The 25,141-nt window shown below is 35.5% G+C and overlaps 1 protein-coding gene and 1 long non-coding RNA gene across 2 annotated transcripts; one reads left to right on the top strand and one right to left on the bottom strand.

The window, feature by feature from the left end:
- The first annotated feature begins 290 nt into the window (after positions 1-290).
- On the top strand, positions 291-17,834 carry LOC121241674. The gene is made up of 3 exons (XR_005935752.1): positions 291-344; positions 6,913-6,915; positions 17,592-17,834. It is a non-coding gene; the product is annotated as an uncharacterized LOC121241674 (long non-coding RNA).
- LOC121241673 (fatty acyl-CoA reductase 3-like) lies at positions 10,305-17,616 on the bottom strand. The gene is made up of 10 exons (XM_041139544.1): positions 17,483-17,616; positions 17,257-17,360; positions 16,925-17,130; positions 16,711-16,811; positions 16,243-16,435; positions 12,502-12,663; positions 12,238-12,319; positions 11,399-11,665; positions 10,901-11,028; positions 10,305-10,685 (listed from the first exon to the last, which is right to left on the bottom strand). Exons 1-10 carry the CDS (start codon positions 17,559-17,561, stop codon positions 10,529-10,531), a joined length of 1,479 nt encoding a protein of 492 aa, XP_040995478.1. The 5' UTR covers positions 17,562-17,616; the 3' UTR covers positions 10,305-10,528.
- Positions 17,835-25,141: the final 7,307 nt, after the last annotated feature.

Raw genomic sequence — 25,141 nt, 5'->3', positions numbered from 1 at the left:
AAGATGCCACTAGATGTTAATTTTATGCTGATAATCAATATATACTAGGAGTTAAGTAAATTTAAGAGAAGTAACTGGCGAAAAGAGAAGGTGGCTTAATTTGTTGTTCTGAATGAATCATAGGATCATCTAGATCAAAAATCACACCAAACTCGATCCGTACTTAAAAGAGAGAGAGAGAGAGTTCAATTTCCAAGTTTGATTTGAATTTTGTTGAAGGTGGCCGTGGGTGACAATGACAAATATTGCGTCGTGTTAAATATGACAAACAATATATATATATATATATAGAGAGAGAGAGAGAGAGAGAGAGAGAGAGAGAGAGAGAGAGAGAGAGAGAGAGAGTTCGGGTGCATGCAGCTCAGTCTTCGCTTTTAACTTAGAGGATAAGTAAACATGCATGAAAGACATGAACTTTTCAACGGAGATTTTTCAGTTTTTTTTTTCCAAAAACAGATAATCATTATTTATGGTTCTGTCTCTTTCGAAACAATATTGGACCAGAAAATTATAATGCATGGGTGGCTCAACAACTAAAACTCGAGTTTTTTTTAGTGGATCGGTCAACCTTGGCAAAGTAAAAGAATATCATGAAAAATCGAAGTCAAATTTCAGGCTCGCAAATAATACGTGCATGCATTCTCAGAAAGCATTCAGTCACTCTCTCTCTCTCTGAAAAAAGAGTGCTAAAACATGCATTAGGGACTTGTTTGGCCTAACTTTTACAAACTGGGATTATTGTATTAATAACATCACTTATACGACAGAAATTTTTTTATTGAAATGGATTTTTTTTCGTGAAAAAATCATTTTAATCGCAAATGGTCGTGAATGAATGAATATAAATTTACCTTTGATGAGAATTTTTAATTATGACTAGAGGATTAAGTGGTAGAGATCAAGCTATGGTTTTATCATTTTTTTTTTTGGGGGGGGGGGGGGGGGCGATCTTATATTATAATAATAATAATAATAATAATAATAATAATAATAATTTTATGCCTATAATAATGTATGTCTTCATATATAATAATGCAAAAGTGAATACATATACCATAATTGAATATATTAAAATCAAAATGTTCACCAATTTGGAGAAGCTAGCTTAGAGCACAACATGAGATCATCATGCATTATAATTATAGAAATTTGTGTGTATTTTCTAATAGATTTTTTTTTAAGAGACTTTATGAAGTTTTTTCAAAGTTTTTAGGGTTAGGGGGTAATTTTATTTTATTTTTAGACTGATTAATTTTTAGAACTTTTTTTTTAATTTTATTTTTTAATGATAGGCAGGGAGAGGTTTGGGTAAGATTTTGAGTGATTAAGTGTTATTTTAAAATTATATAATTTTAAAAAGGATAGGGGAAGGTTTTGTTTTGTTTTGGTTTCCTGTTATTTATTTTTGAAGAATAATATCATTATCTTGAGTTTTTAAGAGGGGGAAACTATTTTTTTAAGACAAGGAGGCAGGGTTAACTTCCGTTAAATCACCACTTGTTCCAAATCTTAAGCTGATGGGAATAGGTCAATTTAATTAAGCCTGATGGAAATAGAAAGATGCTCACGTGTGGGCTAGACTCTCATTCAATTACTAGCCCCCAACAAATATAATATTTAATTAAATGGGATGAAATGTAAATTCAAGATTCGAGTTGAAAATTTATATTCTAATACTATATGAAATTATCATTTATTTTAAAAATTTAAACTAAAAGAAAAATTTAATCATTTATAAATAATATTTAAAACTTTTTATGACTACCCTCACCTCTACTCTCTACGGATGCATCGAAAAAATGTCTTAACCATATATATTGTTTTGCATCAAGCATTACATGACTTACTTGTAATTACTTTCTTGAGTACTCATAAATCAAAACTTCATTACGAAACCTTTATTTTTTTTTTTAAATTTTAATTTTTTACTTTCTTTTGTCTAAATTAAATGTTATATTAATTTTATGTTATAAGATTAATAGACATTAACAATAAGATTTTAAATATTCACATTATATTAATTAACAATTTAGTATACAATATATATATATATATAACGTAATATAAAAAATCAGATAATTAAAAAATATTTTATATATAATATAAAAATTAAAACTAATATATATATACCGGTGCAGTTTAGTTAGAAACGGTATTCTAAAAATCAACACTAGAACCGGACTAATTTTCAACCGATTTTTGTTAAATAGAAACGGGTATCGAACTAGACTCAACAAACCGATCAAATTCATAGATTTTTTTCATTTTTTTTTTTTTTTACAGCCCTAATTTTTTTATCGGGACTATATATATACATAGGGAATGCGACAAGATCAGACGGTTGAAAAGCAATGTTGTCTACATTTGAAAATAGAAAGATTTAACAGCATATAGTTGGTGGATATTGGTTTCTAAAGTGGCTTTATATACTGCGCCGTGACGATCATGTGTTGGTGACATCAATATCTTTGACGGTTGAACTTCATTTTATATTATTAATTAACACGTTTTCCATGTTTTCCACAAACTCCATCGATCAATTAATCCTACATGTCTATATGGACATTTAGTACGGGCACCTATATTCTTCAAAACATGTTCGTAAAAGTCATTAGCGTTGAATATATGTAGGCCGACTACATCATGTGTTGTTAAAAGTATTCAAAAGCTGTCTCATTTTGTTGGTTCAAAATCGCTGAACTAATCATGAAAGATCGAATAATATATACGCCACCAGCATTCATCTTGCAACGTGAATAGTACTATTTGTAAAATGATTATTTGTTTAAAAGTTTGAACCGATAGAAATACGTAGATTTCATATTTTTTATGTATCTTAACATGTAGATTAATACGGGATGATTCGCAGGTGGTCTGCTACTGCCTGCCCCTTGCCTTATCCGTTTGTTTCCAGAGTTCATATTATCTCACCTCATTTAATCATTATAAATTTCTTAAATTTTCACATAAAATATAATAAATAATTCAACTTTTTCAAATTTCAAAACAAAAATAATATTAAAAAAATATATTAATTTAACAATATTTTATTCAATTTTTAACTTTTATATCATTTCATCTCATCTCAGAAAACAAACGAGTTAAACGTGATAGAGTGTAGAGTTAGGATTCGAATATAGGGCTTCTGTTCTGATACAATATGAAATCACTATTTATTCTAAAAAATTAAGCTAATAGAAAGATGTAGATTTAATCTTTTATATTTATTTTAATACTATCGGTTTATTTTAATCTTGTAAGAACTTCTTTATATCTTTTTTATGAAGATGATATCCCGTAATTTGATTAATAACCCACACTTATGACGGATAGTTTTCATGATTACAGTTGAATACTATGGTGGTTACAAGATAAGAGCCCTATATAATGATGAATAAGATGGTCAAGGAAATCATTCTCCCAAAATATATTATATTATCGTCTTCATGAAAATTTAAAGGTGTTCTTTCCAGCATGTTAAAAATTGAGTTCCGAAAATCACTGGGTTCATTGTATATATCACTAAAAAGCCCAAACATTCAATGATCTACGCTTCCAAACAAACAACTAGGCCCAGGACAACGTATGTATGAATCACCAAAGTCCAAAGCCCAAATTCCCAAGCAAAATTAGCACGTAATCCTCACCCTTCAACCTCTGCTGCAATATCCATCTCTAGCTATAGTTGATGAACTAGTTGATCCCGGAACCTCGTTGATCAACTAACGTGTACAGTTTCCACATTGCTTATGATACATACATATATAGCAAAGTCTCGAAACACACTTGAAGAAAATATGTTTTTGGCAAGTTTTTATTTTAAGAAAAATTCTACTTACCATCTTTTTTCTCATCATCTTTCATTCCATGATGTGGTACTAAATTATAGATTTACAAGTAAAACATAATAAATAGCCTCCAACCATCTAATACCACATTATGGGATAATGAGAGAATGATGAGAAAATAGATGATGATTAGTAATCATCTTTATTTTAAAGAGAAATGATTTGTACAAATTCTAAATAGACAAGCCCCATACAAGCCTTTGTAAAAAAGTGGACCCCACTTTAAAAAAGTGTAAAAAAAAACTATTATTTATTAGTGGGACCCATTGTTTTATAAAAAGCTTGTATGAGCCTTGTCTATTTGGGACTTGTATCTAGCATTACTCTATTTTAAATGCATGGTGCAAGGGGATTTTCCCTTTACTAATAAGCCCACTAGGCGCTCGGCTGAGAATAATGAATTTCACCCCGATATCCGGCCCCAGGACTCTAACTTGCCCACGAAGTAACTCGTCTGCAAGGGAAAATAAGCAATGATGGCTGATAGACAAACAAGACTGATGCCACTCGGCCGCATCTCGCTCATGGGGACTCGTACATGATAGAACGGGAAAGACGGAGAACATTTGATCTTTTGACTAGAGAACATCAACGAACAGCCAACAGGGCCTGCAGAATAAAGCGATCAGGAAGCCATGCCGCATTAATGATACCACTACCTGAGCAACACGCCACATTAATGACATCGTCGCAGAAGCACGCCGCATTAAATGACTCTGACAAAAGTAATAGGAAAAAGGACATGGGCTCCACGGGGGGCACGATCTGTCGCCCCAGACTCCAAGGTACGAAAAAGGGGACTCGCAAGCCCAACTTTAAAGATCTGAGTTGCTGGAACCTGGCTTAAAGATGTACGAAACACGACGTTTACAATGGCGCCATCTGTGGGATCCTTGTAGATCTTGCATGTACTTCGTATGCTTCTGACAACTTTTTCAGGACAACTCAAAAAGGACATAGAGGAAGTTGTCATGGAGGCGAGATTGAAAGTTATGGAGGACTGGATAACAAAGTTAACCGACGAAGTGCAAAAACTTTGCAAGGAGAATGAAGAGCTCAGGAAACCTCAACAAGGACAAAATGAATAGGCGGAATCCAGTAATAGCGAGCACATGGAGTCCTAAAACGCGAGAGCTGGAGCGAACATGGAGGAGGAGAGGAAGAACATGCAAGATGAGCTCCACAATCTTAAAGGGAAATAAGAAAAGATTACAAAGAAAGTGGGCACATGATCATCGATGGACCAACTGCTCACAAACACTTATCTACCCTACACGGAAGAAGTAATGGTTGTACCCTTACCATCGAAGTTCAAGGTCCCTACCATGGAGATGTACGATGGGGGAGGGACCCCCTTGAGCACCAAGAAACTTCAGAGCTCACACGACGTTGCATGGCTTCCCAGGAGAGGTAGCATGCAGGGCATTCCCACTGACCATAAAGGGACCAGCACGAGTATGGTTCAAGTCTCTGGTGCCCGATTCCGTAGATAGTTTTGGCAAGCTGGCTCGACTATTTTTAACGCAGTTCATGTCAAGTCGAAGAAGGCAACGCCAAACAGCGTACCTTCTCACCGTTAAGCAAGGAATAGAGGAAAGTCTGAAGTTATACCTATCCCAGTTCAACAAGGAGCGCATGACCACCGATGACCAGGACGAAAAGATAACCCTGGTGGCGCTTCTGGGAGGGGTCTGGCCATAATCCCAGTTCATGGATGAGCTGGCGAGAAGGACTTATGTAACGCTGCGGGAGTTTATGGACTAGGCCGACAATTTAATTAATGCCGAAGACACTTTTAGGGCCTTAACCAAGCCATTGAAAAAGCCAGATTGGAAGCAGAGGTAAGAATCGCTGCCAACAAAAAGAGGGTCGAGCGATGTTTCAACAAACGAGTGAGTTCGAGAGAATTCAAAGTCAGAGGCCTTGTACTCAAACAAACAAGAACAAAAACGCAAGACGAAGGAAAGCTGAGCTCCGACGGGAAAGACCTTACATGGTCACTGCCACCAATCGCCCGAGCTCCTACAAACACCAAGACTTCCAAGGAAACGTGCTGCAACACCCCTGGAATGCCAAACACCTACGAAAATGTTATTGCTAAAGCTAACTTAATTATTGTAAAGGAAAATGATAGGGATCCCACTAGGGGTTCCCGTTGATGTTTGGCTCCCTTTTTCTTTTCCCTTAGTGATTAAGAAAATGTTGTTTAATAATATTGTAAATTTTTTACATTTTTAAAAAATATTTAAAAGTGTTAACAAATGATGTGAAAAAAAAAATTTTCTTCATCACTATGAAAAAAAAAAAAAAAAACTAAGCGGGACATCAATAGGATCTCCCAATGGGATCCCTAGCATTACCCTTACTGTAAATTTATATTTTCAGGCAGCACTACAAATCCTAATGGAAGTGGTGTTGTGTTTCAATGTCGAGTTTCCGAAATGTAACATAATCTCCATCAACAAAGTCTTCATCGACTATTTACCTCCCCATGGGACACCAAAATGACGAGTCATGCTTGAGGCTACTCTGTCCCTCCTGTGGAGGAGTGTGGGTAAGCCCTTAGCCACCCAAAAACAAAAACTTACCTTCCTCATGAGCGTCAACAGGCGGGAGCGGGTCTAGTTACAAACTGCTCGAACAACGTACCTCCCACGAGGCCAAAGGGGCGAGTAGAGCCAAAGGCCACATTGTCCCTCCTGTGACAGAGATAGGGTCTAGCCCCAAGGCTACCTGAAAAACTTATTCCAACCTCCACCATGACGAAGTGTGGGATCAACACCAGCCTAACTCAAACTTACTATTTCCTACGATGTCAAAGGGGAAGCAGGTTTAGTCCCAAATTGCCCGAACAGCCTAGTTTCCCACAAATGATGATAGGTGAGCAGGAGGCTCAACCTCCTCATCCAAAAGAGCGGGACCAGCCCGAAAAACTTACCCGAACTCCCATCGTGACGAATGAGTGGACCAGATACATTGTTGTCCTAATTACCTCCCAGCAAGGTACCAAAGGGATGAGTGTAATACCTAAGGTTGCTTTATCCCTTCTGCGGTGGAGTGCAAGTCAGTCCTGAGCTACCCAAAGGGAAAGACTTACCTTCCCTGTAAGCGTCAACAGGCGGGAGCAAGTCCAGTAGCAGACTGTCCTAACAACCAACCTCACCGTGGACCAAGGAGACAGGTCGAGCCAGAGGCCTCTTTGTTTCCCCACGGTGGAGAAAGGGACCAGCCCCACAACTAGCCGAATAACGTACTCCGACCTCTGCTACAACAAAGAGTGGGTTTAGGGCCAGCTTAATTGAAAACTTATCATTCCCTGCGGTGTCAAAGGGCAGGAGTGGGTCCAGTGGCAGAATGTCTGAACAACCTACCTCCCACGGGGAACAAAGAATAGGTTGAGCCAGAGGCCCCCTTGTCCCTCCAGTGATGGAGAGCGGCTCTAGCCTTGAGGTTGCCCAAAAGCTTACCCCAACCCCCATTGCGGTGAAGGAGCGGACTAGCCACATCGATGTCTAAATTATCTCTTCCTGGGGCAAAATGACAGTTTAGCGTGAGGCATTCCAACCCCTCCTTGACGGAGTGTGGGCCAGGTCCTTCAACCGCCCGAGTACTACACCAAGGAACGCGGACATCAACAACATGGTAAAAAGCGACAAACACACCGCGTCATAGGCCAAAGGGTCCAAGTTTGCGAAGTCTAACTCCTTCGAAGCTAATGATAAAGTTATGATAACTTGCTTATTTTTCAATCAGAAATTAAATATAGAATGTCAATGGTAGGAGCAGGTTCAATCCCAAACTGTCTGAACAACCTACCTCCCTACAGATCAAGGAGATGGGTCGAGCCAGAGGCCACCTTGGTGTGGAGAGCAGGACCATCCCCATTGAAGCAAAGAGCAGCGCGAATTATTTAATTTGACTCCACGGCCATGGGGCTACTCGGAGGGACATAGAGGTAGGTTAGCAAAATGCTTTCTAGCCTCCCTTCCGAGGAGGCAACCAGAATCTCCCTGACGCGGCTTAACTCTTAAGTGAGATTTCCATCCCCTCCAAGCCGACGGTAGGGGATGAAGGCTCACATACGCTGATGAAACTTTTTTTTTAGTTGCATATCAAAATATAGCATGGCAACACAAAATGGAAGAAATAAAGGACTAGGCAGGGGGTAAAGCACATCCGAGAGACCGATGACAAAAAAGAAAGAAATTGGCTCAATAAAAAAGTGGAGAGACATTGGCCGTGTCAACGATATTGCTAAAGGCACAAGAGGATAACTAACTAATGAAGGCAAACGGGGTTAGTATAAGCGGGAAGCTGTCAACCGGTGGGGTCGTCGGGGATGGGTTCGGTGCTGGCAGGGTGAGCCATAAAGCTCTGGATGACGGCAATTCCCCCTACCCGATGCAGATCCCATAATTCCCCACATAAAAAACTCCAAGCTGACCTTAAAAATAAAAAATAAAAAAAGTAGAGAGAGAGAGAGAGAGAGAGAGAGAGAGAGAAGGGGCAGACCCCAAAAGTGAATGGCCACAGAAGATAAACAGAAAGCAAAAATGATAATGTTATTGACAACATGAAGCAGCAAGCTTACAATGGATAAGCTACAACATGAAGCGACAATTTACAACATGAAGTTACAGGCTTACAATGAACAAATTACAACATGAAGCGGCAAGTTACCACATAAGGCCGCATAGTCACATAGACGAAAAGGCCACTCGGATATGGCTGGAAAGCAGAAGTGCGATATGTGAGCACCGAGAAACCCACAACTCCTTATCCAAGGAAAGAGAAGGCCGTATAGCCGCAGTTGCAAAAATTGATTAATCAAGGAAGGAAAGGAAGAATTTCCATCCGACCTATATGATAAGAATTGACGAGGTAACTATAGGAAGATTTCCCCCTCACTCATAAGCCCATTAAGCACTCGGCTGAGAGTAATGGGCTTCACCACGATACCCAACCCTAGGGCCCAAACTTGCCAACAAACCAACTTGCTTGCAAGGAAAAGTAAGCAATGATGGCTGATGGAATGGACAAGAATGACGCCACTCGGCCGCATCCTACTCATGGAGACTCGTATAGGGTAGAACGGGAAAGATGAATAACCTTTGATCTTCTAACAAGAGAACATCGGCGAACAGCCAATAGGGCCTACAAAATAAAGCGATCAGGAAGCCACGCCGTATTAATGACACCACTACCCGATCAACACTCTACATTAATGACCTCATCGCAGAAACACGCTCCATTAAAGGACTCTGACAAAAGGAACAGTAAAAAGGGCATGGGCTCCACGAGCATAGGCACGATTTCTCCCCCAGACTCCCGGTATAAATAACAATTTCTAGGTATGAAAAAGAGACTCTCTCTGGTCTCTAGACTCTCTCAGTATTTATAAATTTCTAAAATACTCTACTAACTTTGGTATAGATGACTCCCTGATCCCAAGGCCGCTACCTCCCAACTTCTTTCTTTTTCGTTTTCGCAGGCCCAGCTTTGAAGACCTAAGTTGTTGGAACCTGACCCAAAAGTGTACGAAACACGATGTTAACACATGGTATTTAATTTGGCCAAATTTTTAGGTTGGAGGTAATCTTGGTTTTACTTTGGGCTTTTGGAGAGAGATAAAAAGGGACATTTATGAAAAAAATGTCACCTCAAATTCTCATAGATACATGAAATGAGCCCTAAAGTATTTTTTTAATGCCCATTTAAATATTGGTGTATGACAATATTCAGTGAGCAATAAATGTTGTAAGGTTCACGTCATGTATCTATCTCTCTCACTTGAGTCGACGTATGTAATCTCAAGTTTTTCTCCAAACTTGATAGAACCTAAATCCATGATTTATATATACATAAATAAACTACATTTCATCCAAGAGAGACAATATGAAGCTCGAGTTTTAAATGGTACTAGGAAACTTTCATTACAATAAATATAAAATTTCATGATAACCGAAGGATGGTCAGGTCTCACTATACAAGAGAGAAGTTATAGAAAATCCTAAAAGCTTAAATTTGGAAACAAGACTGTGAAGTCATTTAGGGCTTTTAAAAAAAATAAAAAGCATCATGAGACGTAGTGTCACTTTTTCCTCATGGGACATCGGATTTGGCATTCAGCATAGAACAATTCTATATGGAATTATTACACCACACACCTCCATCTAATCAACAAATGATTTTTCATTTTTACCTTTCTATCTTAATGTTTAAATATGTGTGTATTTAAATATAAGGAAAAATATGAAAATTTACATGTTTGTTAGGTGAAAGTGTCTGGTGTAAGGCTTCTTTGTAATGAAAAAATATTAAAACAATAATTAAACGGTGAAAAAATATTCTCTAAAAATTATTATCCAAATCTAGATTGATATTCTTCTATTTTTCATACTCTAATTACCTTGATTTTTCTCTCTTTGAGACCTTATCATACTAGACGTTATAGATGAAATCCATCACATTAATTAATTAATCCTTTAGACAGTACTATATAATATATGAGGATTGACATGCACACTTGACAAAAGTTAATTAATAATTGATCAACACACATAATAAAAGCAGTAACATTATACTGCTTTTATTAAATAATACCACTATGCATGAATTTCAGAAAGAAAAACAAGTATTTTTTTAACTTTGGAAACCCATTAATACTATATATTATAAAGTCACTTAAAAACGTGTTTTACGACACCAGGAAGATGGATATTCAGAAAGTAGTCATCCCAATCGATGCACTTTGGGTCGAAGTAAAACATGTCTGCCTCAGCACCACTACTCTCTCTTACTACCATGCGCAGCTTCTCCGTGTTCATGTCATCAAAGCTGTGTTCAAAATGTATATACAGGATAATGTTAATTATAGATCTCAAAGAGAAATGTTTTATTTAATATAGTACGTTAGATTGTAGAACTACTTTTATTATAAAGTAGATTTAATATATTATATAAAATCATCTTAATTTGTGAGTTTACTTTTATACGATCTCTTTATTCTGCAAAAAAATGCAAGATGTTAACAGAAAATAACGGATACATACACGCCCCTGAAGAACAAATAAGGCTTGTACAGTTCCACCAATCGCATCACAAAGTTGATCTTTCGTCTAAGACGTAGATATTTGTCTCGGAAATATTGACAGAGAGCTTTGTTCGCCAGTTCTAGTCCCTAGAAGACAAAAGAAAAGATCAATCCAAAGATGACATGAATATTGACAAAGTGCCGATTGATCCTTTCTCTTTCAAGTTTATGATAAAAAACAAAGTGGGCTAGCTCTTATGATTAGCAAAAGAACAAAAAGAGAACATGTCACATTTATTAAACATTTAATGTTGTCCGAGAAATTCAATCGGCCGACATACAGATTTTGTGAAATTCACAACTTTACGTGTCTCTCTCTCCCACTTTAAACTCTATAGGCCGGACCCAAATCGATCCTTGACTAAAGGATTTATATACTTGATTAATGGAAAGTAGGTATATCATGTTGAAGGAAAAGAAAATTAGAAAAGTAGCATAAAATGGGTTAAGGACAAACCTTCAAAAGAAGCAAATAACGAATGGCCATGTATCTGTGGAAGCTATCCATATCACCTAACACCAAAGCCTTGCTAACCTTGACAGGTTTCCCATTCTTATCTATCCATGGTTTTTGGGAGAAGTAACGGAAGCCCATCTCTTGAAGTATGCTGTTTCTTACCGGATTTCTTACTGAAGATCCAACTTGGTAAATTATGTCACAAGGTTGATTCGCATGAGCCACCATCGCTACTATCATGGCATTCACCACCAAGTCAGCTGGTATCTGCATTAAGCATTATATATAATATTTCATACTTTAGATTTCTTTCTGTTTGCTAATTTTCTTTCTAACAGATCAGTAATGCTACATATATATATATATATATATATATATATATATATATATATATCATACATCCACCCAATTATAATGTTTCGGATAAGTCTCAAATGCATAAATTTTGCGCAAGTCTTCTGTAAAAAAATGAGCTCCACTAAGAAAAAGTGAGTTTTTCATACTTTTTCGTAATGAGGCCTACTACTTTTTTATTAAATGTCGGCGCAAGTCTTGTATATTTGAGACTTGTGTATATTATTATTATATGTAAAATATAATATTTTTTTATCATCGTTAGATCATTCTTTATCGTTTTAAAGAAAAATATATCTGAACATTAACGTGTAATCTCACCTAATCATAATGGAATGAGATTGTGGTCTTTAGAACTTTACTGACAATAATATGTGTACGTACGATCGAGTCCCTTTTACGAACAAAGTAGGAAAGTTTTCATATATATATATATATATATATATGCTTTCATATCATGCAAGCTTAACTAATAACCAACTCACCAAGTCAACAATTGCCATAAGATCTCCGAGGAAGCATGTTAGCTTTCCTTTGCCATAACCAACTGCTAGACTGTCGATCGTCCTGTAACACAATTAAACAAGTAAGTTTCATTTCTACATTCCCCCTGATTTTCTCGGTAACCAACCAGGAAAATAATGCTTTGACGAAGAAATTAGAAATGCAAGATAGTTTTTCTGCTTTTAAATTAAGAAAATGAATGGGTTTCTTGTCAAGAAATTAATGAAATATAATTAGGAGGTTACCTGAGACCCTCAACCCAACCAGGAAAAGGTTCTTTGAAAGTACTTGTTACGATGGTAGGACGAACAATTACCACAGATAGATTTTCTTTCAAGTGCCCAAGAAGCATCTCTCCCATTGCCTTTGTAAATACGTACGTGTTTGGCCATCCGTACATTCTTGCCCTGATAAATATATATATTTACATAAACATTTCCTCGTTAGTTTAGAGCTTAAGGCCAATACTTGTATATATGCATATGATAAACTAAGAATTCCTTTGACAAAATCTTTAATTTTCTATTAAAAAAAAAAAACAGCAACAACAATTCCATTGACAACAAATATTTGATCTAACTTGGAATCCCATACACTCCAAGAAAAAAAGAATCTGTGACGTATTATTTGCAATGAGAATAACTATTTGCGAAAAAAATAGACTTATTTTAACAAAAAATAATCATTTTCACAATAAATAACTTGTCATAAATAAATAGTTTTCTTGTAGTGATATTCCTAACAAGAATATATGAGACATAACTGCTCATGCTCTAGGAGTTCTTGATACTTGTTAAGACCAAAGAAGAGGGAGGGAGGGAGGGGGAGGGATGACAACTCGTTTTGCTTTAAATGATATAAAAGATTAGCCCCAAGTTGTTTCTATTGTTTATGAGAAATTCTATTTATAAGCCGATATGATTAACACACATAGTAAAATACTTACATGATATTATTTGATTTAGAAAAGAAATTTTAAAATTTGAATATTACAGAACAAACTTTACCGTTTAAGTAAGGTAATGGTGTGCTTTACAATATGGATTGAAAATATAACAACCCATTGTTTACTTCAAAAGAAAATATGAATTGAAGTTGTTTGGATTTCCTTTGTTAGTCCGAAATTCTGGAAACTATTGAACATTTCAAACTTAGTACGATATCAAATTTGAAACACTAAGAGAGACCATTATTTTATCATCTAGTGTTACTTATCATTCATTTTTTTATCATCCTCTCATCATCTTATGATGTGACATTAAATGATTGGAGACTATTTATTATATTTTACTTGTGAATCTATCATCTAATACCATATCATGAGATGATGAGAAAATAGATAATGAATAAATTTTTTCTATTTCATCAATGGTGGCCGGATTTTGTATTTCTTCCGTCATGTTTTCCTAAATTGGAGAATCCCTCCCATAGGGATCATCCATTCAAGGTCGGTAAAAAGGATGTGTTGGGATTTACACTTTTAATACAAATAAATGCAATATGTAAGTTTTAAAAGAAACATTATATGTATATATATATATATATATATGTATATTACATCGTCTGGTAACCATTCCGATGAGGTGATATCACCACCTATGGACCTTTACATTTCTTGTTTAAAAAGTTAAAAAATAATTCAAAATTGATAAATGTGTTCTAGTTTTTTAGAATGAGTTTGAATACACAGTTCAGATGAGATATTTTGAATAATAGTAATATTTTTTTAGTTGAAATGAGATAATTTGTAAAAAAATGTGTATTTAGATAGTGAGATAAGATAAAATAGTTTTGACTTTTTTGGAACGTAATAAAGGGGTAGGTCAACTATGCACTGTTCATATACTGTTCACGTCAATTTTTACTGTTTATAAACTATTCACGCATTGTTCAAGTACTATTTATATCTGTTTGATGCTGTTTACATACTGTTCATATCAATTTTTACTATTTTATATTATTTATTTACTGTTTATTTAAGTAGATATTTTCAAAACCTAAGATATGAAATATTATGTTTAAATAACCAAAATTATTGTATGATACAACTTCATATAAGATGTTTTTATCTGAACTGTCAATCTAAATCTATTTAAAATAAGATGGGAGGGTTTGACTTGTAACGTTATTTTTTTTATAATATTAAACTTTAATTCTTTGTAAGAGACAGATTCAATCATTAAATATCGATCATTGGTACACGCACTCTACTTAATGGCCGTATATCACTCTAAAATATTAAAAATGTTTGGAAAATATAAAATATTATTATATATATATATATAAGAAATTATTTATGAAGCCTTTTATTAATTAGAATCTTATCTTCATGTGCCGTAGCATTGAATGCACCGAATAAAGCTATGACCTATTGGGCCGGGGTGGGGAGGCTTGAATATATAATAAACCCTACAAAATAAAAGTAAATCCACGTATGGGTCTCGACATGGGCATGTGAGCAGTCACCTCTCTACATTGACGACGTACCCACTACAAATAAAGGACATCTGGAATTCTTGACTCGACAAGACATCCTGGTTATGCATCGACGACCATGTACAACATTAAATTTAGGTTAGCCACTAAAATTAAGTAGTTAATTAATTCATCATAATGAATATCTTCCTTCCATGCATAACATCTCATCTTATTTCAAGATATAGGTTTGTTTTATATAGAATATGAGAATATTTTTGTATAAAATATAAAGTGTGAATCAGCAAACAGCTATGAAAGAATTTTTATATATACATTTATTTTTTAGGTTAACATCTCACTTATGACATGCAGAGACAGTCTGGATAAATGGGACACCTTGACATTTCAGATCTGTTTGAGTATCTGTTTTTAATGTGATATCACTTTCTCGAGAAAATCCTTTCAATATATGTAATTTTGCCCATCTTACGACATGGATTGATAGTTTCCGATGGATGGAAGGATGGACAGAATATGACAATTTTTTATTTCATTTTTTATGGTCATTTTTCTGTTGTCAGCTTTAGAAGTGCATGTGTATTTAATTAACCCTATCGACCTAACCTAACTCATGTCGTACATGGGTACCCAACGTGATGAGTAATTGGACGGCGACTGTGTCAACTTCTCATTAACTGTTATTAATTTGTGTGTCTGCACTGCTGTGCGTGTTTGGTGTGGGGACTCATGAATTCATCCTCAATGTTTTAATGTGACAAACCAACAGTCCTATTTTCTCAGTTTTTCTCACTCAAAGGACACATACAACAAGTCATGCACTTAATAGATTGTTTGGGTTGGAGGATCAGTTGAAATTTTACTGCATTACTATTTATTATTATTTATAAATTATTTCAACTCATTGTATTTTATTTCTGAATTCAAACGAAATCTTAACCAACATCGTTAATATTTAATCCTTAAATTAAGCAATTTCACCCCACTCTAATCAGAGAAGAAACACATGTTTTCAAATTGTTTGTAACATTTAGAAAGGTCGACAGCGACAGTTAATTTATATACTTGTGTATCATTTGATGGGTTCAATAGTGCTGTCTCTCACATGTGAATAGAATACGTAAATACCAAGTAGTCGATTTGAAAAAGAATGAAATTTATTATTAAATTATTAATTTTTTTTATATGAATCTTATATTTATTTACTTTTTCAAAAGAATTGAAAGGCACTTACGCACTTTACAACTACAAATATCATTTTTTCATACTAATTATACAAGGATTATAATTGTTCTAAATTTGTACCGTTGTTATAATATGAAGTTAAATTATTATTTATTAATCTAAAAACTTTAAACCCATAAAAAATGTGACTTGAATGATTTAACTGATATTTCAACACAAATAAAACATGCACATGATGATGATGAAGGCAAGACAAATATTTAAGACTTGGTCTTCCTAGCTAGTATTTGATCAAGGATGTAAGACTTTATTAGGATCACATACATACATACATACATACATAAGGTAATTAGATCAGGACAAACCTTTGAATACCCAAATTCTTCATGGCCAAAGTGATTTCTGCTTCAGTAGCTCCCTCAGCTCGAAGGCAGTTCAATTCTTCCTCCACCAGTTTCTTCTCTACTTCCATGTCTAATCCCGGGGTCCCATTAAGTGTTTCACCCATTTTATAAGGGTCTTCGAGGATTAGTCCTCCTTTTTCCCCTGATACATATGCTAAAAAAAAAGAAAAAATAAACAATTTTACATTTCGAGAAGTCAAATTAAATACTAAATTTATAAATTAACTTGCAGGTTTAATCAGATCCGTTAGATGAAAGATATATATATATATATATATATATATATATATATACATCCCGTCGTCTAATAGTACTTCTAATTTCACTTAATGGTCTCTAAAGATCTTTAGACTTTTAAAAATGGTAGTAAAAATAAAGAAGAAAATAATATTTATAATAATAGAATTGGAAATTAGGAGTTTAACTAACCCGTGGATACATGGACAAGCACCTTTAGTCTAACACATTTTTTAGCAAATCTTAAAATATGCTCAGCTCCCAGTGCATTGAGGGCCAAAGCAACGTCATATCTGCATGACATATCAAATAATATTAGAGAAAGTGATATGTATTAATTACCTTTGTATAAAAGCTTAACAGTAGTACGTATGTAGTACCGATCATTCATGATCGATCAGCTCACCTTTCATCAAAATTGGTGGTTGCAGCTAAATTCACAATGAAATCGATTTGGTTCAACATCTCCTCCCTCAAAATGGAGGAGTCCTGCAAGCCCAAATCCTCACGACAGAGGTCTCCAGCTACCACAGTTACTTTCTCTGATACAAGGGAATTCAGATTTGTACCCCATTTTTGCTTTAGCAAAATGAACAAGTCCTTCCCCAAGATCTGCAGCAGAAATTATAACTAGTACTGAGAAATAAAAAGAAACATCAAACATATAATGATCCAACTCTTCCTTATGAAAACAAGATATCATGATGACCATGACCATCTACCTGTGTATATATATACCTCATTATGAAAACGTTGTGTTGCAGACTTGGCATCTGCAGCTCTTAGAAGAAGATAGAGCTTCTTCACGTTTGGTTGAACTCTTAGTACTTTCTCCACAAAAACTGCATATATCCATACAAATTAGCATCAAAGTTACAAGTAAAATCAACCTTTAAAGGCACATTCACACTGCAAATACGTGACACAAAACAGAAAGAGATCAGTAGTACTGTAATATATATACTTTTTGCCAGAAACCCAGTTGCACCAGTGACTAAAATGGCCTTGTTCTCAAGGAGCTGTACTATACTTCCTAACTCCATGGAGGAGAAATATCACAGAGAGAGAGAGAGAGAGAGAGAGATGACAATGGTGATTAGGAGAAGAAGAGATCAAGCCGTTTCATATACTGAAGAGATGGGGGTAGTTATGTGGTGGAGTGCACGCAAGCACCAGTGATTGTTATTTGCTGATGTATGGGAGAATGAGGGATACTTAAAGCACTCCAATGGATCATATATTTTCCATGTATATTTAAAGTCATCAATTATTTTTCTAAAAAGGAGCTCCAATGGATAATCATGTATTTTATCTACATTTTCTATTTTGCTTCAGTAATTCCACTCCATTTAGTTGGCACTATTAATTCATCCATACGAGTAATGCTGCATATAATCGTGAAGTGTGCAAGCGCCATACAGTCGTTTTGAAAAAGATAGTGGTTCACTATTAAAAAAATAATTTTTTCATGCAGGTCCCGTATTTATTTATTCTTTTCAAAGTGATTACATGATGTTTGCACACTCATGACTGCAACTATCATTTCTTAAAATTTATGAGGATATTGCAAATTCATTTGTAGTTAGAAAGAATATTAGAAATTAATAAAATATTTAAATGATATAAAGAAAAAAATAGATAAACTAATATATAATATTATATATTGTAAAAATCATTAATTAAAATATATAAAAAAAAAAAAGAATTTTGGTGATATGTTATATAAAAAATATAGACAAATCATTTGGAGTACTCTAAGACTTATCTATCTATAAAAAAATGTAAAGGAAATAACCCAACTTTACCGGTTTTTCAACTACATATATGAATATATGTACACTACCAGCTTCATGTACATGCACATTCCGGCCGGCCCCCATTCGGCAGCTTAGGTAGCCCTGATTGATTGTATAACCTTGGGGTGCTCACCTACCCAGACCAAATATATATAAATACCAGTGGTCCAAAGGCTGGTGTCTTTCCTGCCTATTCCTTCTCTAACATTTTGGAGTAATGAAAAATAAAATACATGTCGACCAAGATCTATAAACATAAGATTATTTAATTCAACATGTATATATATTTGTATGCATGTATGTATCTATAACTTGCAAGTACATATATATATATATACATACTTTGTATGTCACATTCAAGATCATATATATATATATATTTGAAAATTATATATACAGACTTACAGTATGTAAGTCCGGCATACTCATTAAAAAAATTAAGAGAAATTTGAAATCTACATAAGAAAACGAATTGCACACCTTAAGACTGGTCATGTATATATGTGTGTAGACACTCATAAGGGTGGATGTTTTGTCATTAATCCTCGTGTTAATTTTATGTTATTCCTGGCTTGTAAGTTTTTCCATGTTCTTTGATTAATGGGCTTTCATTGAGGTGTGAAATTGAGTTGAGGAGAAGAAAGCAGGATGGGACAAACCTTTATCCGGAAACTGAGACGACCGACTTGAAGGAAGGTTACCAAACCTAGCTTCTTTTACGTACTAATTCAATTCCAGTATGCAGTTATACCAACCCATATTACTCTCTCTCTCTCTCTCTCTGCAAGAGAGCACCCTGACCGTCCGATTGCTCTCATTTTAAAATATTTTCCATGATTACCCTTGCCTTTGGTATGACCTTTATTCAGACTTTTGTAATTCCCTCTTCTTTTTACCGCCTCCACCTTCCTTTCATGTCTTTCCTTTTCTCCCTTGGATATTTCAAACTACTAATACTTTAAAAAGTAAGAAAAAATTATATTCTCGTGTAATTTTATTTAAAAGATAAATTTTAAAATTTAAATTTTATAATTTAAATAACGTAGATGACTACACACTGATTTAATAATAAAATAACTTAATTAATAATCACTCCCTAAACTATCACTTTTCGCAATCACTTAAATTACGGAAAAATTACAATAGAGTACTCCATTTTAAAAACCAAAATTAATCATAAGATTCTTAAAATTACATGCGAAAAAACTTTGTGAAAAATATTATTTTTAAAGTAAAAATATGTTTTTAAAGATGGAGTTATCAAATTTTCATATTTTTGGATTTTAAAAATTATTCTTTTAAATTTGTAAATTGTTATAAAATCTATATTCAATTATAAATAATGTTTATCAAGGGTGTTTATATATGTCAAACCTTATTATATGAATGAGGTATATACGTCCGGTTCCTGATCTGTGGTAGAATCCTAGCTATTACGTAGCATGACCATCCGATTCTATCAATTATTTTCTGAGGATCTTCATGATTGGCTGCATATTTCATTTTTATTCCCACAACAAACTATTTACAGGCTTTGTTACAATCTTCATCCCATTTCAAGTACAATCTTTTTATATTAATACAAATTAAACTTTTTTTCTCTAAAAAAGTTAGGTCGTGTAGATAAAATTGTAAATAAAAAGGTCTTATTGTCATAAACATGTTGGTACTGTATGATAGCTAATGAAAATAGCCTCAATCTGCAAGTCTCCTCTCTTTTTCTCTCTAGGAAAAGAGGTGAAGTGAAGTCGTGTTAGGTAAATGAGACTGCTATAACTGAATTTTGAAGCTTCTGGAGGTGGTCCCAAGGGTGGAAAGGAATATGACAAGGTGGGCGTTGGCGAGGAAGGACTGTTGCAGGGTGGTTTGCAGTGTGTTGACGTCGTGAAATGCAGTGCTTCTACGACTCACTGAGGAAGAGGATCAGACTTTTGTAGTGGATGAGTGTATCCCGAACGAGTTGGAAGATAAGGGTGAGAGGAGTCTAGTGGGAAGGGTGTTGACTGAAAGGAGTATTGGAATCTACCATGGCGAAGGTGTGGAGAATCTCCAGCCCTGCTTCTTTTCGGGAGGTAAGGATGAATGTTTTTGTAATAACTTTTGCTACCATGATAGATAAACAGAAGGTTTGGGATGGAAAACCATGGTTGTTTGGCAATTGTTTAATTGTTCTTAATCTGTATGATGGTTTTATTCAACCAGCAGAAATGTCATTTGCTATAGAATGGTTTTGGATACAGCTCAATGACCTTCCTTTTGCTTGTATGAATGAGGAATGTGGGAGGCAGATAGGAAGTCTAATGATGACACCTCGATGGCTCCAAATGAGGTGGAAATGGAATCTAGAGTTGATCTTGAGAAGGCTCATAAGGTGGCTAAAGAGGAGGGATTGAGAATGGATTAAGGGGAAACAATGCAAGGGCTGGGAATGATTAATGATGAGGGAGAGGGGCACTACAACTCAGAAGAATTCCATAGCTTAAAATCTGGTCAAAAGGAAGATACACCCTCAATCATAGTTAGTCTAAATGGGACTGAGGTGGATGGTAAGGGGATCTTGGTGTGAATGTGATGAGCTCGCAGGGTACAAAAGGAAGAGGGAAGTGGAAGATGAGGGCAAGGGAGAAAGGTGTTTCTTATGAACCTGTTATAATTCAGGTTAAATCAAAACGTGGCAGGAATGGAAGGGAGGCAGTTCTGGTGGGAGGCATGGGGAAGAAAAGCATAAAAGAGGGAGAACTTGCAAACAATACACTTGTGGTGGAGGCTGTTGAACAGTCTCGCCAAACAAAATGAAACTCTTATGTTGGAAATGTTGAGGGCTTGGGAACCTTCGGATAGTTCAAGACCTTTGTTTTTTAGTAAAGGATAAGAAGCCCAATTTTATCTTTTTAATGGAGACAAAAATGCATAGAGGAAAAATTGATTGGTTGAAGAGAAAACTTGGTATGCCTAATTGTTTTGAAGTGGATGCAATTGGCAAGGGTGGAGGCCTAAAGTTATATTGGGGAGTGATATTGTGGCTGACATTTAGAACTTTTCTCAGAGATATTAATTGTTGGTTATCAGATCTTATAACTAAGAAGAGATGATTATTCACTGGGTTCTATGGTCACCTAGAGGTGCAGAAAAGGAATGAGGTATGGAGTATGCTTGCCTCTTTCAAATAAGTGTGTGGGATATGATGGTGTGTTGCAGGGAATTTTAATGAAATATCTACACATGATGAGAAAGTAGGTGGTAGGCAGAGAAGGGAGAGTCAGATGGCACAATTTAGAGAGGCTTTGGAGGTGAGTGAGCTATATGATATTGAATGGTGTGGAGATAAGTTTACATGGAGCAACAGGCATATTGATAGTATCTTCACTAAGAAACGTTTAGATAGTGCTGTGGTAAATTCTAAATGGTTGGAGCTCTATCCAGAAAAACAGCTTGAGGTCTTGCCTTCGAGGTGCTCTAACCATAGACCAATAATGTTATGCTTTGACAGGCCAAAAGGAGAAGGAGAAAAAGAAAAGATTGTTCAAGTATGAAGCTGCTTGGGCACTAGAAAAGGAATGTAGTACTGCTTTAAGCAAATGGGGCTATAAGATGGATGTAAAGAGAGGCAGAGAGATTAAGAAGAAAACTGAGATTTTTAAAATGTATGCAAGCTAAGGAAGGTAGAGAGAATATTGAAGAAATACTAAAAAGAAAAAGTACAAGAAGATGCATGGTTACTGCTGGACCAAGAAGGTCTCAAGTGGAGACAAAGGACAAAAAAGAATTGGTATAAGCTGGGTGACATAAATACTAAATTCTTCCACGCATGTGCTAATCAGAGGAGAATGAAAAACATAATTACACAAGGCAAAGATAGTCATGATAGGTTGGTAAATGAACCTACCAACACAACATTAAAATGGCTTTCAACAATTATTTCAAGACCCTTTGCACAACTTCTAACCCAACAGAAGTTGATGTCAAAGACTGTATTAAGAACATGACACCAAAAGTTTCTGATAAGATGAATGTGCAACCATGCAGACCATATACAAGAACTGAAGTGGAAGATGCTTTAAAAATGATGGGGCCTCTAAAGTCCCCTGGGCATGATGGCTATGGGCCAAGTTTTTTCCAACAACATTGGAGTATTATGGGTGATAAGGTTGCTGCAACAGCCTTGGAATGCTTAAATGGTGGTACTATCCCTCAATCTCTAAACTACATTTACATTGCTTTAATTTGTAAGGTGAATATACCTATGTTGGTTAGTGAATATAGGCCTATTAGTATATGCAATGTGGTGTATAAATTATGCTCAAAGGTTATTACAAATAGGCTAAAATATGTACTCCCTCTTGTTATATCACCTAATCAAAGTGCTTTCCTTCCGGGAAGACTTATTTCTAACAATGTGATGGTAGCCTATGAGGTGTTACACACGATGAAAACTAGATTGAGAGGTAAGTAAGGGAGCATGGCATTGAAGTTGGATATGTCTAAGGCTTATGACATGATTGAGTGGAAGTTACTAGAAGCTACTTTAAAAAGATTAGGGTTTAATGAGCAGTTGATTTAGCTTGTGATAAGCTGCGTGACTTCTATGCAATATTCAATACTTTTGAATGGAAAACCCGGGAGCAAGGTGACACCTACTAGGGGCTTTAGGTAGGGAGACCCAATTTCTCCCTAACTTTTTATCCTATGTGCTGAAAGTCTAAGTTCTTTACTGAATTATGTTGATCAAATAGGAGTTATGAGTGGCGTGTCTATGGCTAGAGGGGGACTAAGAGTCAATTATCTGCACTTTACAAATGATTGTGTGCCATTTGGAAGAGCAAAAAAGGAGGAATGGAGATAGTGGTGCCTTTTCTTAAAGACATATGAGGTGGCTTCAAGCCAGGTTTTAAACAAGGAAAAATCTTCTTTGTTTTTTAGCTCAAAAACTGATGCAGCAGAAAAAAGGAGCATTCTTCATGCAGCTGGTGGGATGGTTTGTGGTAATTATGAAAAATACTTGGCTTATCGACTATGGTGGGCAAATCTAAATACAATACTTTTAGAGGGGTTAAGGACAAGGTATGGAAGAAGAAAGAAAGTTGGAAAAATAACTTCTTGTCACAAGCTGGAAAGGAAATCCTCATCAAAGTAGTGTTGCAAGCTATCTATCTTACACTTTGGGGGTTTTCATACTACCAATTTCACTGTGTAAGGAACTTAACTCTTTATATGCAAGATTTTTGTGGGGACATAAAGAAAACGGAAGAAAGGTGCATTGGTGGAACTGGGAAAGATTGGGGGTGCAGAAGGCAAAAGGGGGAATGCGCTTTAGGGATATAAAAAGTTTTAATGTTGCTATTCTAGCTAACAAGGATGGCGCTTTATTAAAAATCCCACTTCATTGGTTGTTAGAATCTATAGGGATAAGTACTTCAGAGATTCAGATTTCTAAAAAGCCAAAATCAATCTCAGCCCTTTTTTTATATGGAGAAGTGTATTGTCTGAAAGATCTTTACTGAATGAAGGTTTGCAATGGAGAGTGGGTAATGAAGACAATATCAAAATTTGGGGGAAGAAATGGCTGCCTACGCCTGTAACTAAATGTGTGCAATCTCCAGTTATGAGGCATCGGGAAAAGAAGAGGGTGTGCAAACTAACTGACCCACTTACTAAGACCCAGAATGAGGCTTTGATCATAAATTTGTTTTCACATGAGGAGGTAGAAATAATCCTTCAAATTCCTTTGAGGAAGTTGGGGACAAGTGATAAACAGATGTGGGGCTATACTAAGAATGGTGTATTCACAGTGAGGAGTGCATACCACTTTGGTGTTAATATAAAAAGAAGAATGAAAGGGGAAGCCTCAAGAGTTGACAAAAATGATATTGTGTGGAAGCAACTGTGGGGATTAGAGGTACTTGGAGTCATTAAACTGTTTCTCTAGAAAGTTGTAAACAATATCCTGCCTACTAAAAGTAATCTTTTCAAGAAGAAGATAGGTGATTGCCCTTTATGTCTAATATGTGGACTATGTGAGGAAGTTGTGGTTCATATACTTCGGAGCTGCCCTTTAGCTACTGATATATGGACAGAGAATGACAGTCTTTTGAAAAAATGGGCTATAGAGGAAGGGGATTTCATAACTCTTTGGGATAAGATGTCTAATGGTTTGAAAAAAGAGGAGTTAGAGTGGATTGCAGTGATTATGCACAGAATTTGGTTGAGAAAGAATAGGTTTATCTTTGAAAATAAATTCTATAGTTCTAAACAAGTCATCCAGATGGCTAGTAAGAGATTGTAGGATTATAAATCAGCACAATTGAACACAATTGGCAGTCGAGAAGGTGATGTTCTTCATGGAGTGCAGAAGAAGTAGAGAAAACCTAGTGAAACATGGTTAAGGCCAATTGGGATGCGGCTCTTAACCTGGAGAACAAGAGAATGAGAATGTGAATTGTTTTCAGAGATGAAGAGGGGGAGGCACTGACATCTGTTTTTTATGTGAAGCAAAATGTTAATGACCCTGCATTGGCTGAGAGCATAATCTTGTGGAGAGCCTTTGAGATATGTAGTAAACTTTCTTTTTTCCATTCCAAGTTAATATTTTAAGGGGATGCAGTTGTTGTTATTAACAGGATAAACAAGGAAGGTGAAGACCAGTCGTGGATAAGGCTTATTATTGATGATATTAAACAGGTTCTTCATCAAATGGAAGATTGGACAGTCTCTTATGTTCCTAGCTAGATAAGGAAATTAAGTTGCTCATTTGTTTGCAAAACATGCTTTATTTTTAGAGGAGGAAAGGGTATGGATGGAAGGGGTCCTTTTGTAATCTGCAATGCATT

The sequence above is a fragment of the Juglans microcarpa x Juglans regia genome, chromosome 7S (genome assembly GCF_004785595.1).
Source record: "Juglans microcarpa x Juglans regia isolate MS1-56 chromosome 7S, Jm3101_v1.0, whole genome shotgun sequence".
NCBI lineage: Eukaryota > Viridiplantae > Streptophyta > Magnoliopsida > Fagales > Juglandaceae > Juglans > Juglans microcarpa x Juglans regia.
Note: the sequence above shows the minus strand (reverse complement) of the source record. Positions and strands in the feature narration are given on the sequence as shown.